This window comes from Pelodiscus sinensis, chromosome 12 (genome assembly GCF_052426305.1).
Source record: "Pelodiscus sinensis isolate ZL-2025 chromosome 12, ASM5242630v1, whole genome shotgun sequence".
Classification (NCBI taxonomy): domain Eukaryota; kingdom Metazoa; phylum Chordata; order Testudines; family Trionychidae; genus Pelodiscus; species Pelodiscus sinensis.
The window spans coordinates 37,676,084-37,690,392 of record NC_143063.1 but is presented as its reverse complement, the minus strand read 5'-3'; the positions used below and the strand labels follow the sequence as shown (position 1 = coordinate 37,690,392).

The 14,309-nt window shown below is 46.5% G+C and overlaps 1 protein-coding gene across 4 annotated transcripts; it reads right to left on the bottom strand.

Annotated features, from left to right (window-relative positions):
• Window positions 1-1,162: 1,162 nt before the first annotated feature.
• On the bottom strand, window positions 1,163-13,990 carry NUDT7 (nudix hydrolase 7). 4 transcript variants are annotated; one of them, XM_006122435.5, is made up of 4 exons: window positions 13,839-13,989; window positions 8,038-8,188; window positions 5,999-6,157; window positions 1,163-1,702 (listed from the first exon to the last, which is right to left on the bottom strand). In XM_006122435.5, the coding sequence occupies exons 1-4, from the start codon at window positions 13,874-13,876 to the stop codon at window positions 1,319-1,321; spliced, it is 732 nt and encodes a 243-aa protein (XP_006122497.1). In that variant the 5' UTR covers window positions 13,877-13,989; the 3' UTR covers window positions 1,163-1,318. The 4 variants fall into 4 exon arrangements, with proteins under 4 accessions (XP_006122497.1, XP_075796141.1, XP_075796140.1 ...); XM_075940026.2 differs by lacking the exon at window positions 13,839-13,989 and adding an exon at window positions 13,419-13,558; XM_075940025.2 differs by lacking the exon at window positions 13,839-13,989 and adding an exon at window positions 13,003-13,043.
• Between the last annotated feature and the right edge of the window lie 319 nt (window positions 13,991-14,309).

The following is a 14,309-nucleotide window of genomic DNA, read 5'->3' as shown; positions in this document are numbered from 1 at the left end:
ACCACTGAGTGGAAAGAGACACAGTAGCCTTGAACTGTGGCAGCAGAGATCTGGTGTCTTACTCAATTCTTGGTCAGTAGAGGTGCGTCTACACAGTACCCGAAACTCAAAATAAGAAATAAACCACTATTTCGAGCCATTCCTTACTCCTCGTAGAATGAGGTTTACAGGGATGGCGAAATAGTGCGTTCGCTAAATTTCAAAATAGCGGACGTGCTCAAAAGACGCGGGAGTAGCTATTTCGGGATACCTCCAGGATCCCAAAATAGCATTGCATTGCAGACATACCCTAGGGCATGACTAACACTCTAGTACAGGAGAGAAGGCCCACTGTCCACAACACATGCTCATCTAATATCTTAGAAGAGCTGAGTGTTCAGCAGAAATCTAGCATCATGATAGCAAACAAAAGAGCTTGATACTAAAAGATCTCAACTCCCACTGCAGAGTGGAGGAAATTAGCTGGTTTTAAAGACTGGTAAATTCACTTCTAAACTGCAAGTTCAAATCCAGCCTAAATTAATAGAGTGCCTTTAAAAAGTTTAACCATCTGACAACTATTTACTGGCCTACCTGAAATAAGCTGGTGGTCTTTGTCCTCTTGCTGCTAGTGGACAGGTTATAATATCAGAAAACCCAATAGCACTATATCTGGCACTACTTGGAACAAGTTATTTCAGTAGAGATACAAATGTGACTAGACCTGAATCCTAAAAGGTGAACCCTCCAGAAGATAGCTGAGTTGTAAAGCTATAGAATATTTCAGAGTAATTGCTTGTACCATACACTTTGAGGACAATGGAGTTTGATGTCGAAGAACATCAATATGAGCACAAGCTCTAATATTAATAAACTAAAACAAAAAACAAGTTGTTTAAAGCACTGCTGCAGCAGTGCCCAAGGACCCCAATATTTTAGCCTCATCATACTAGGTGCCGTACAAAACACAGTAATATACATGTTCTGTCCTGAACTGTTGTTATTCTAAATAAAAAAGAGTTATCCATATTTTACAGAGAGGATCTGAACCAGAGAGAGTAACTTATCCAAGATCACAGAGGAAGTCTGTGACAAAGCTTGAAACGGAATGTACCTCTTCTGAATCCCAATCCAATGACTTAACCACAAAGACTATGAAAAATGTGTAAAATAAATACAGAAGTGAGTTTATTTAGGGTTTATTAACCTATCAGCACTTTATTCTTTGTAATCCAATAAAGGCATTAAAATGGGGAAATTACTGATTCAGAAAAATCAAATAGTGTAGTTTGAAAAATAATTTAAACCAACTAGTTACACTTATGTGCTGTCCCACAGCTCACAGTTTGCTGCTGCTTCCTTTGTACAGTGACATATACTGCTCCATGAAACTCTTCTCAGAGGATGAAAATAAATTGTCAAGATCATAATTAATGTCAAATGTAGGTTTCTTTTCAAAAATTACAAGAGCAAGAAATACAGCAAAGTGCGCAGTAAGTCCCCATATTCTAAGAGATGTTTTACGCTCAGGATCATCATATATAAAACTGTGCAGCCAACTTGCAACACCATCTGCTCTTTTATAAGGCAAGGTCATGTACTTTAATGGCTCGATAAAGTACTCCAGCGGCACCAAAAATACATCACTCACTTCATCTGGATTAGGTTTAGGTTGGAATGTGTCCTCTATAAATCCTACAACTGGTGTTACCAAAGAACCAATCTGAAAGGAAGAAAAAACATCAACTTAAAAGACAGTTCTGTATTTGTCAAACGTTTTAGAAATAATCCATTAGAACAATAGTAAATTTGTAACACTAGTGAAAATCTATGAAGCAATCATACTTGGGAAGCAATTTCAGGCTCTGATTCCGCAACTAGATACTTAGGCATGTACAGTAAAACTCCGATGCTCCGGCACCATCAGGAACCCGGAAGTGCTCCGGGCAGCCAGACCATTGGAGCTGCTCTGCCCCCAGCTTCCCCGATTCAGCCACTGCTAAAACTGACCAGCGGCTGAATCGGAGAAGCCAGGGGCAGAGCAGCTGGGGTGCTGTCAGGTAGGTCCCGTATCGTTGCCCCTCGGGGCTGGGACCTAACCCGGCAGCACCCCAGCTGTCCCTAATTCAGCCGCTGCTGAAACTGACCAGCGGCTGACTCCAGGAAGCCCGGGGCAGAGCAGCTCTGCCTCGGGCTTCCTGGAGTCAGCCGCTGGTCAGTTTCAGCAGCGGCTGACTCCAGGAAGCCCGAGGCAGAGCTGCTCGCCCCGGGCTTCCTGGAATCAGCCCCTGATCAGTTTCAGCAGTGGCTGACTTGGGGACACCTGGGGCAGAGCAGCTGGGGTGCTGTCGGGTTGGTCTCGCAGCACCAAGGGTTGGCGCTACCAGACCAACCCGGCAGCACCCCAGCTGCTCTGTCCCAGGCATCTGGATTCAGCCGCTGTTAAAACTGACCAGCGGCTGACTCCAGGAAGCCCGGGGCAGAGCAGCTCTGCTTTGGGCTTCCTGGAGTCAGCCACTGGTCAGTTTCAACAGCGGCTGAATCGGGGACACCTTGGGTAGAGCAGCTGGGGTGCTGCCGGGTTGGTTCAGTAGCGCTGCTCCTCGGCGCTGTGGGACCAACCCGGCAGCCTCCCAGCTGCTCTGCCCCAGGCGTCCTGATTCAGCCGCTGCTGAAACTGACCAGCGGCTGACTCCAGGAAGCCGGGGCAGAGCAGCTCTGCCTTGGGCTTACTGATCAGCGGCTGACTCCAGGAAGCTGGGGCAGAGCAGCTCTGCCTTGGGCTTACTGATCAGCGGCTGACTCCAGGAATGCAGACCAGGGGACGGGGAGCAAAGCAGAGCAAAGCCGTGGAGCACGCGGGCGTCTGGGCTGTCCGCTGCCCGCATGTTCCGCCACTTTGCTTCCCATCCCCCTGGTCTGCAGACCAGGGGGACGGGGAGCAAAGCAGAGCAAAGCCGCGGAGCACGCGGGCAGCGGACAGCCCAGACGCGTCTGGGCTGCCCGCTGCCCGCGTGTTCCGCCGCTTTGCTTCCTCTCCCTGGTCTGCTGGAGACCAGGGAGAGGGAGGGCCCCGTTCATAACTGCGGATCCGACGTAAGTCGGAGCCGCGTAACTCGGGGACTGCCTGTAGTAAAATCACAGAGACATCTTAAAGAATAAAAAATTTATTGAGCATATGCTTTCGTGGGCTGAAGACCATTTTGTCAGATACATCAAATAAGTGTGTTTAATCTTTAATATGCCATAGGAATCCTCATTTTTGCTGAAACAGACAAACAAATCTACCCCTCTGAAAAGTGTTTAGAGTCTCTGCTCACTGCTACCGATAGAGGGCAACACAATCATATATGTGAAGGAATGTGATATTCCATACAGTAGAGGTGACTGATATAAACAGTAGGATATTCACAAACATCACCTATTTATACAGCTCTTAGTACATATTTTAGAAATGTGTCTGTCTAAGTTTGCTTGTTCAAGAACTTCTCCTGAACAGTAAGAGCTAGGATCACCAAATTTTGGTATGCAGCTTCATAACTTAAAGTAAGGTAAGTGTTTGGTTGTTCCAGGACAATGGGAGGTGCCTGGAATAAAGATGTTAAGTATTGTGTAACTGACTAATCGAATAGTCAATGCTTTTTTGCATCGACTATTCAATTAGTCAATATGGTAGTGCTGCCTCTCTGAAACACCACTGCAGCATTTCAAAGTGGCAGCACTGCATGGAGCTCAGGTAGCTGGCAAGTGCAGAGCAGCACTGGGGTCAGTTGCACAGAGCCCGGGGCCAGTATGGGGAATCCAGAGCTCTGAGCAGCGCTGCTGCTTTGAAATGCAGCCCACGGCATTCAAAGCAGCAGCGCTGCACAGAGCAGTTGACCCCGGGCTCCACGAGGAACTGCCGCTTTGAAGTATCCCTCTCTTCTCCCCACCTTTGCTGCCTCTATCTGATAGAGGCAGCAAGGGGGGGGGGGGGGGGCAAGCGACTAGTAGACTATCCGATAAGCATTTGCTTATCAGATAGTTGACTAGTCCTTAATATCCCTAGCCTGGAATTCGACTGTTTCTCATAAAATGGAAAGGGAGGGGTCTGACAGGAGGGAGTTATACTCCAGAATGACCATGGCCCAGGAGGGGGCGGGGGAGAGAAGGAAGGTCAGAGATGGGGACTGAGACAGCTATAACCCCATTGGGCCAGAAGTGGGCATAGGTGGAGAAAGGGACTATAGCTATCTACTATATATGTCAGAGAGTTTGTCAGTTTGTGTATGTGTCTGTCCATGTGATTATCTGTCCCCCAGCCAGGGGATATGTACTCGTCTCCTTGCTGTGCCAGCTGCAGCAGCCACGGACAGGTGCTTCTCACCTGGACCCAAGCGGCTGCAGTGAGAGAGGGCTGGGATTGTCCCCTCTCCATGGGACAGCTTGCATACTGAATCCCTCATCTCCAGCCCCACCCTAGAACAATTATTTCAATTAAGAAAAAGAAAACTTATTTGAGTTAAGGAACAGAGCAACACTGGGTAAATCTTCTAGTTATAAATATGAAAAACTGACACACTGTTAAAATGAAAGCCAACCATCATCCCCTGCAGTATCAGCAAGGAAGTGTCACTATTCCAAACAGAATGACCATGATCTATTCTCATTTAGTCTATATAGATTAACACTAGAGGATTTATGAGTTTATAATCACTCTGGACTTATGTCCAGGTAACAGAGCAGAGTTCTGTGGACCAAGAACCATTAGGTAGCTAAGTATATTTTTATTCAATTGATTACATTATACCATTTTTCTATTTTATATACCCTTAAAATTTTCAGAATGAAATTGGCTGAGACACACCTACAAAAGCAGATAATGCTGTAAGAGACAGTATTAAAAGTTAACACTTCTGGTATATTCAAATGCATATGTATTATTTCAAATTATTATAATGTGTAATGATATACTGAATGATGCATTTGGCAGGAAAATATTTATGAAAACTGATATTAACAGCTAGATTTCTCCTTTTTATGGAGATTCATATGTGTTCATTTTTTTAATTGTATCCTTTGGTATATATGGTTGTGACTATTTTCTTCCGCTATTTGATCTGAGGAAGTGGGTCTGGCCCACGAAAGCTCATCATCTAATAAACCATCTTGTTAGTCTTTGAAGTGCTACATTGTCCTGCATTTTGCTTCAGCTACCCCAGACTAACACGGCTACATTTCTATCACTATCCTTTTTATGAACATTGGTGCTTTGAAGCTACCTATACCTAAATACTTCTAGTTTCAAAATACAGTAGACTTCCGATAAACCGGCACCTTTTGGACCTAGGTGGTGCCAGATTATCAGATTTGCTGGAGAATCTGGAGGTCTGGTACAGCTGCAAGGCTTAACAGCTGGCCAGGACACAATCTCCCTCCCTCTCCCCTCCACTTCCTGTCTCTTTCATGCTGTAACCTGATCCTCCTCTCCCTCCCCTTCTCTTTCCCCTTTGCTGAAGCAAAATACTCTTCTCCATACTGTAACACATCCCACTCCCCTCCCCCAACCTTGTGCTCTGTCTGGTTACAGCCAGCAGTGTGCTGAGCAGCAGGCTTTTTAATCAGCTGGTCAGGAGCGCATGGCATTTTGATGCCGGAGTATCAGGAATGCGGAACAGTTGGATGCCGGACTATCGGAGTTATACTGTACTAAATAACACATTCCACTGTAGTATTAGGAGATACTACTTTCATTTTCTTTGCTTTGAAAATGCAGCACTTCTTTTCTCCGACATGTGAAATATAGCTAGAGCATAGAAGCTTGAAAACTTATAAACCAACACTGACTTATACCTCAATAGACATCTCCAGAACAAAGGAAGTATACTGGATGCATTCCCATTACAAAATAAAAGCTAATTTACTGCTATAGGTTTGAAATGTGTCAGTGTTGAGCTTATAGAAATAAATGCAAATTTTCAGCTCATTCCCTAACAATATTCAGATTTGTTGTTGGGTTTTTTTTTTTTGTACACCTTACTTTATCAATTCCAGGTACAAGCCTACAGATGACCTCCACCTGCTCTGGATAGAGTCCCACTTCTTCCTGGGCTTCCCGGAGAGCAGTGGCTATTTCATCTCTATCTGTTGGTTCTCTTTTGCCTCCTGGAAAGCACACTTCCCCTGGTGATCGTCTTAACTGAAAATTAAAGGAGTATTACTAACTATAACAAGTTCGTTGATTTCATCTTAGATTCTTGTGTCCATAAAATTACTCCAAATTATTGTAGACTTCTATAATCAACAAGGCTGACAACTGGAACAAGACCACAAGAAGTCAGAAGAGAAATGCACTGTCAGAGCTGTATGAAGCTCTCTCAACAGCTGAACACGGTGTTTATCCATGCAGCCTAGATCCCTCACTCTCACATCACATTAAAGAGGCATTTTATAGTAACATGTTACTTATATCATCGTGTGCTTTGTACTGTATACTCTCATTTAAAATTTATATCCACATTCAAGTAGGGATGTTAAATTTAGATTAACTGGGTAATCAAATAGTCAATGCAAATTGCATCAACTATTCAGTCGATAAGGATGACTCCGACTTTGCAGTATAGCAACAGCCCCAGAGCTGTTGCTACATTTCAATGTGAAAGTGCTGCAGGGAACACAGAATCAGAGGGGACTCAAGCTATCCACTGCTGGCCCTGTGCTCCCCGTGGCATTTCAAAGCAACCGCGCTAAATGGAGCCCAGGTCACTGAGGGAGTCCCCAGCTGATCCCAGGTTCCACATGGCGCTGCCGCTTTGAAACGCCACGTGCAGCCCCCAGCTGGCCACGGGTTGCTCATGGCATTTCAAAGTGGTAGACCATTGGCTCCACGCAGTGTTGCCACTTTGAAATGCCACGTGCAGCCCCCAGATGGCCCTCAGCTGCACGCGGCATTTCCAAGTGGCAGCACCACGTGGAGCCCAGGGTCTGGCCCAGTGCTCTATGCGGCGCTGCTGCTTTGAAGCATCCTCTCCTCTTTCCCCACCCTTGCTGCCTCTTTCGGATACAGGCAGCAAGGGGGCAAGAAGCGACTAGCTGACTAGTGTGTCGACTATCCCATAAGCATTATAGAGCTTATGAGCTAGTCAATTAGTTGTTCACATCCCTAATTTCAAGGCCTTTTGCCATCTCTCTGTTTCACCTAAGAGACTGAAGAAGCTCTTTGGAACTCTCTGTCACTAAAATGATTACTTTCACATGGTGAAACAAAGATTTAAATGTGGAAGAGAATTTATTAAAAAAATCAACAGTGGAAAAACATCTCTGAATAAGTCATGTCTCTATATTATATTTATGTGAAGTTTTGCTTTAAAGATAGAGAGTTCTATGAAATAATAATAACCTTTGTTAAAAAGCTTTTACCAGTGGTGTAGCTGCTCACTTATTGTAAAAAAGTTTTATTGCAGTGTCTCAAGATTTTTAAGTAGGAACATTATTATTGCACCTTTCAAGAGATGCTGCATCTGTGGAAAGCAAAAAACCATGGATATTTTGCTTGCATATGTGTTTGAAGATGCTCTAAAAGCATGCAGTAACAGGTAAGAATTGTACATTCAGACTACCTATTAGGGATATGAACGTGTATCCAAGCACATGGTTAACCGATGAGCCTGGGCTCATCAGTTAATCCTCTCGGTTATATGCCTTTCCCCCTGCGTCTGTACCCGGGGCAGTGCGGGGGAAGGGGAGGTGAGCTGGTGTGCATGGGGAGCCACCCCACCCCCTGTGGAGCTGCCTTTCCCTCCACCTCCCTCTGAGGTAGCAGCACAAGGGGGGAGCAGGTGGGAACTAGTGTTTGCAGGAAGCTTAAAAGCCCCCCGTGTGTAAAAATGTAATTGCTAAAAAATTAAGCGGTTACATGTTTGCACAAAAACAAAAAAACCCTTCACTTTAACATCCCTAATAACTATCAACTGACAGTTCTCGCTTTGCTTTTTTTCTTTTCACACAGCTCAATCTTGCAAATACATTAATTTTACTTTTGATATTATGCAGCTGGCTTTGACCTTCTGGTTCACATACCTTCATTGATCTGACAGTAAATAGCACATGCAGCTTTCCATCTTTAACCATTAAAGGCATAAGAATAGATGCTTTGGCTAGTGGCAAATGGGAGAACTTGTTTCCAATGTCGTGTTTTCTTAAATTGATCTTGGCTTTATCTTTTATATTTCTGCTCAAACAAACAAACAAAAGATGTCCCATAACTGAACAGAATGCTTATCCTACCACTTAAGAATACAAGAAAGATTATAATTTAGGATTTACAAATACCAGAGCTCTCAAAAACGTCCCGTTTTCCAAAATTATACGATAAACATAACTAAATATTGTGCCAATATAAGCCTGCAATTATTTTGAATCCAACCTACTGATCATCATTAGGGATGTTAAATTTAGATTAATTGGCTAATAGAATAGTAGATGCACTCTGCATTGACTGTTTGATTAGTTGATAAGGGCGCCTCCACCTTTGAAGTGTAGCAACAGTCCCAGAGATGTTGCTACACTTCAAAGGCAAAAGCGCTGCAGGGAGCACGGGCCAGCGGGGGGACTCAAGCAGTCCCCTGCTGGCTCCGTGCTCCATGTGGTGTTTCAAAGTGGCAGCACCTGCCTCTTTGAAATGCCATGGGTAGCCCAGCATCAGTGGGGGAGTCCTCAGCTGACCCCGGGCTCCATGAGGTGCTGCCGCTTTGAAGCATTCCATCCTCTCTCCTCCACCCCTCTTACTGCCTCTTTCTGATACAGGCAGCAAAAGGAGGGGGGAAAGCGACTAGTCGACTATCCTAAACATTTGTTATCAGAAGTAGACTAGTCATTCACATTCCTAATCATCGTTATCTCATTCCCAAAGCAACATAGACTGATTTTTTCTGATTCATGTAAAAGCAATCAGTTTTTTAAAATTGGATTAACATATTATATCAGATATCTGAACAAGCTACATACACATAGTAATATTAGCAAAGACAATCCTGGCATGGTGTTTTTACACTACAGCATTTAAAAGAATCCTCTTATATTTTCATTAAAACGTATATACAGTGAGAATTAATTCTCCCTCACTCCCAATATTTCTAAATTGCATATGACTGAAGTTTTTTGGACTCTATTTAAGATAAGATTCCACAGAGTTCAGTGTGTTTATAGGAACAATATTGCTCCAAAATATTCTCCAAAACACAGTTAATGGAAGAATAGTTACCAAAGAAACATTTTAAAGATGTATAACTGAAGGATAAGACTGTGCTGCCACATCTGACACCCCATTTAGAAGGTGGAATGGTTCTGTGGATAGGCTACTGAATCAGGAGTCGGGATTTGGGTTCCTTTTCCAGATCTGCTGTAACAATTTTATGACATCTTCATCCAATCATTTAATCTATCTGCCTCAGGTTTCCATTTGTAAAATACGTCATTTAGAAAGCAGCGTGGTTCAGTGGATAGGATACTGGACTTGGAGCCAGAAGAACTGGATTCCATTTGTGGGCTATTGACTTGGTATGTGGCCTTGTAAAAGTCACTTCATATCTCTTTTGCAGTTTTGCCATGTACAAAATGGGAATAATACCACCTCCTCATGAAGGTCAGGTATATTAATTAGTTAACTGGACTGATCCTGACTCCATTAAAATAAACAACAAAAGGACTGGGCACATTGTTTGTGCTGTATTTAAGGAATACAATCTTGAGGCAACTTGGAGACCGTCACCTTGAGTTAACAAGAATAATTTTGTTAATTGTCAACTAGGCAGATGTCTTACAGAGTAGGGAGAGAAAAAAATCCCCAATCCCAAAAACTCTCTCAGATAATTTCACACACTTGAGAAGTCAATGGGATGGCAGTCTTGCCTCTCAGAGAAGATGTAATATCAAAGGACTGCAGTATAGTCTATTCCAAAGAAAGTATTCTTATATAAAATACAATACTTGTATTAGCATAGTAAAGTACTTAAAATATAGACTGCTAAAACTAGTCAAATATATTTTAAGTAACAAGGTTTTCTTTACAGAAAAGGTTGGTGATTTAGCACATTTTTTTAAATTGATGAAAAGAGATAATCTCTAAACCAAGGCACATACAAGAAAGCAGCGGTAATCAACAGGAGACTGTGGGTTAAATCCAGACCAGCAGATGCTTTTGAATTGACACCAACATTTATGTATTTACTACTTATATTTTATTATTTTCTTCTTTGAGGGCTGGACCTTGACTATAACTTGACCAAGAAATTTGAACCTTTACCAAAAACAAAATGTTGATTACCCCTGCAACTGAGAACACCTAGTCCAGTGGCTGGTATGCTAGGTATTGGGAAAAGTGGGTTAAAGTCCCTGCTCTACCAGTCACTTTCTGTCTTGTCTAAATCTTGTCTTAAGACCACAAATCTAACTTCTTGGCAGTGGATTTGACTAGATGACTCCATCTCTCTCTTCTAACCCTATGGTTTTAAGACACATAGGCTATGTCTACACTCTTGGCTTCTTGCGCAGGAACATCTTGTGCAAGGGTTTTTGTGCAAGAACTCCTGCGCAAGAACACATCCACACTGCCATGTGTGAGCTGTGCTTTTGCGCAAGAGTGCCCATGGCAGTGTGGACGCTCACCTGCCCAAGAAAGCTCTGATGGCCATTTTAGCGATAGGGATCTCTTACGGAAGAAATCCCTGCCAGCGTCCACACTGCCCTCTTGCGCAAGAGCTCCTGCGCAAGGGAGCTTAAAAAAGAGCGTAACTCTTGCACAAGAAGCCCTCTTTTACCATGCAGTACTGTAAATTTCCTTGCGCAAGAGCAGGGGGGCAGTGTGGACGCTCTGCGGATTCTTGCGCAAAAACAGGCATAATTGCGTAAGAAGCCCCGAGTGTAGACATAGCCATAAAGTATGTCTATACTGAAATAAGAACTGTGACTTTCAGCTAACATTAGGGATATCACCAGCTAACCAGTAAGCATCACTCTACTGGGTCATGCGTACCAGTTACAAGTTAACTAGCAGCCCAGCCAGACTGGAGCAGCTCCCTGCCTGCCCATAGTGCAGGGTGCCGAGTCTGAACAGCCCCTGTCCATGGTGGGCTGGGCTTGACCTGGCTGGAGCAGCCTCCCACCAGTGAGATCCTATTTAAACATAACATTTATCTGGTTAACTGATTGAATGGGATTTTACATCCCTAGATAACATAGAAGTATATGAACCAAGATCAGGGGTGGGCAATAATTTTTGTAGGGAGGCCTACTTCATCCATGTTGGTAGTGGTCACGGGCCAGCCCCAGAAAGAGTGGGGCCTTAGGTGGAAAGGGTGGTTCTAGGCACCGAGTATGGGGAGAGGAGACTCTGCACACTCTTCCGTGGGGCAGCAGAGCATGGAAGGTCTACCCCTGCCAGGGGCACATGGCCTCTAGAGGGAACCACCAGCCATTTTCAGTAGCGCTCCCCAGGCCCCAATTGGCCCGGGGGCAGGGGAGTGTGCAAAGTCTCCTACCCATGCCCTGCTGAGGCGCACCATGTCTAGATAGAACTACCAGCTGTTTTGAATAGCTGGCAGTTCCCACTAGTGCCAAGCAGACTTTGTGTACTCCCCATCCGCTGGTCTTGATTGGCCTGGGCCATGGCAGGGCGGGCCGGATGAAACGACTTGGTCCCTAACCAAGATGCTAAAAAAAGCCACAGCAGCTAGGCACCTAAGTCTTGGACAGGTTTGTACCCATACTATATTTAGTATATATTAGCTTGATCAGAGCTAATGTATGTTCATCTACCTCACAACACAGATGTACTCTTGGGCCAGTGTATTGCAAAGAAACCAGGAGCTAATCCATGCCAAGTGATCAGGCTAAGGAGTTAATTAATTGCAGTGTAAACTTCCATGCTCAAGCTGGAGCCCAGGCTCTAGGCCTTGGCGAGGTGGCAGGGTCCAAGAACTCTGGCTGAAGCATGAACTTTGAAATCTACACTGCAAGGAAAGAACCTCACAGCTAGAGTCCTGGGATCCCAAGACAGCTGGCATGAGCCAGCTACAGGTTTGTCTTTGCACACATACTCATAGGCTATGTCTACACTATAGCCTCTTGTGCAAAAACATATGCAAATGAGGCAAAGCATGGAATATCACCACACCTCATTTGCATAATTAATGAGGCTGTTTTTGCACAAGAGGCTTTTGCACAAAAAGGAGTTATTTACACTGCTCCATTTTGAGCAAAAACCCTTCTTTCACAAGAGCCATTCTTCTGGGAAAAAAATTAAAGACTGATAAAGGTCACATGAAGTGCGGAAAGGTGCTTGACATGCCCTAATTCAGCAATGCCAGGTGTTACAAGTGCCACAGAGAACGGGCAAGAAAGGATAAACCTCTATGCACCTGAAGACAGAAACTGGGACAAAAAGAACTGAATCAGGTGCATCTCACATCTTGCTCTATGGGGAAAGAGTATGAGTGTAACCACACTGTATACACCCCATGTCACAGTCTGGGGGCTTGGGTGAAATCAAACTGACCTTGGGAAAAGCTAGGGATGTCTTTTAATTGTTAAAATGACTATATGCACACATGCTCTTGCTGCCTGTGAAACAGACCAAGCAAGAGAAAGGAGGAAGGGAGGCAGGAGCCAATGCATGTTGGGAACCAGCTCCCGCAGAGATGCCTGCTACCCTCCCTGCTGCTTCCCACAGAGGCAGAAAGTGGGTAAGAGGAGGTGGCAGCACCAGCTCCCATGGAGCCGCCTACCCCCGACTGATGGAGCAGGGCAGAGGGTGATGAGGGCAGGTGGGAGCTGCTACGAAGCTACGAAGCAGTCTGCCTCTGTGCTGCAGGTCTCCCTCTCTATCAGAGGCAGCACCATAGGCGTGCACAGGGGGTGTGCCCAGGCACACCCTAATGTCTCAAAAGAAAGTAGCTTTGTGTTTTCATTTAATCACATGATATGCTCTTTTAGTTTTCAGGTATAGATTGTTGTATTATGCAATAAGCGCCCAACGTAGAAATGTACAGAAAGCCTGCGTTCGCTCCCAGCATCTCCTCTGATTATTCAATAAATGTTCACCTTTTAAAAAAAAAAAAAAATTCCCTGGGTGCACACACTAATGAAATGTGCTGCACACGCCTATGGGCAACACTGTGTGTGTGGGTGGCTGGCAGGATGCTGGAGAAGCCTCTGTCCCTGGGGAGCTCGCCCCCGCACCCACCCACCCAGAAGCTGCCGCCTTCCCGCGCTGCTGCCTCCCCCTCTGAGGCAGAGCGCAAGGTGGGAGCCGGTCTGTGGGCGGAGCTAGTTTTTAAATCGGCTCCTCTCACGGGCCAGCTCCCGCCTGCCACCCCGCGCGGCTGCCTCCCGCATGGGGGGGGGGGGGGGGGCTGACTGGGAGCTCCCCGGCGGGGGGGGGGGGGGGGGTGTATTGTACTAACCGTTAAGACGTGGCGGCGGCAGGATGACTGACAAAGCCAGCGCCTCGCGGCCCCAGTGCAAGCCTGACTGCGGGCCCGGGGCTCTGCCGGGAACAGCCCGCCGCGACCGCCGCCACAAGCCCCTTCGCGGCCAGGCAAGCGCGCCAAGAGCCCCCGCGAGCTCGGCGCCTCAAGGTCCCTGCCAGACCGCGGCCCGAAGGCCTGGCCCACGCGACGCGCCCGCGCTCTCACCCCCTGCCCCCCCCCCCCAGCCGGAGCGCGCTGGGGCGGGAAGGGGGCGGAGCAAGTCTTCCCGCCCCCAGGATCCGCGCCGCAGCGTGGCCAGGGCAGATCCCCCCGCGCAGAAGCAGGCAGCTGGGGGAGGGGGGGACAATCCTCTTCTCTGCCTCGCTACGGGCCTGTAACGGCGGGGCCTGTTACCTTCCCCGTTCATCTTCGGCGTCCCTCAAAGCCGCCATCTTTCCTACCCCCCTCCCCCGGCTGGGCTCGCCTGAGAGAAAGAGCTGGGGGATGGAGAAGGCGGGATAATTCCCCCGCCCGTGCCACGCAATTCGTCCGCTCCTCAGGATGGACAGTTGTGTTTCCCCAGTCAGCGAGGAGCGCTGCCAAGCGCTTCCTGCTCATTGGCTAGAGTCGCAGAGACGAGGCGGGTGGACGGGCCCATGAGCGGGAGGGGGAGATAAGGTAAATCCTGTTTGTGACGCCTGTTTGCTGCGGGCAGAGTTTGGAACGCGCCTGGTTCAGCCCCCTACTCCCGGGGCGGGGCGGGGCTTCGCTCCCTCTAGTGCCCTGGGCGAGGCTCAGTAGCTCCCAAGGTGTCAGGGGTTGTACAGCACCGAGCTCAGTGGCGAGCTTCCTGCGAGCTTTTAACCAGCAATAGCCCTTCCAGGG

Bases quoted from the DNA above. Each gene is read 5' to 3' on its own strand.
- NUDT7 (XM_006122435.5), bottom strand. From the start codon at position 13,876: ATGGCGGCTTTGAGGGACGCCGAAGATGAACGGGGAAG. The intron at 8,189-13,838 runs GTAACAGGCCCC...TTGTTTGAGCAG, and splicing joins GCCGAAGATGAACGGGGAAG to AAATATAAAAGATAAAGCCA. The intron at 1,703-5,998 runs GTAAGGTGTACA...TCTTCCTTTCAG, and splicing joins TTGTACCTGGAATTGATAAA to ATTGGTTCTTTGGTAACACC.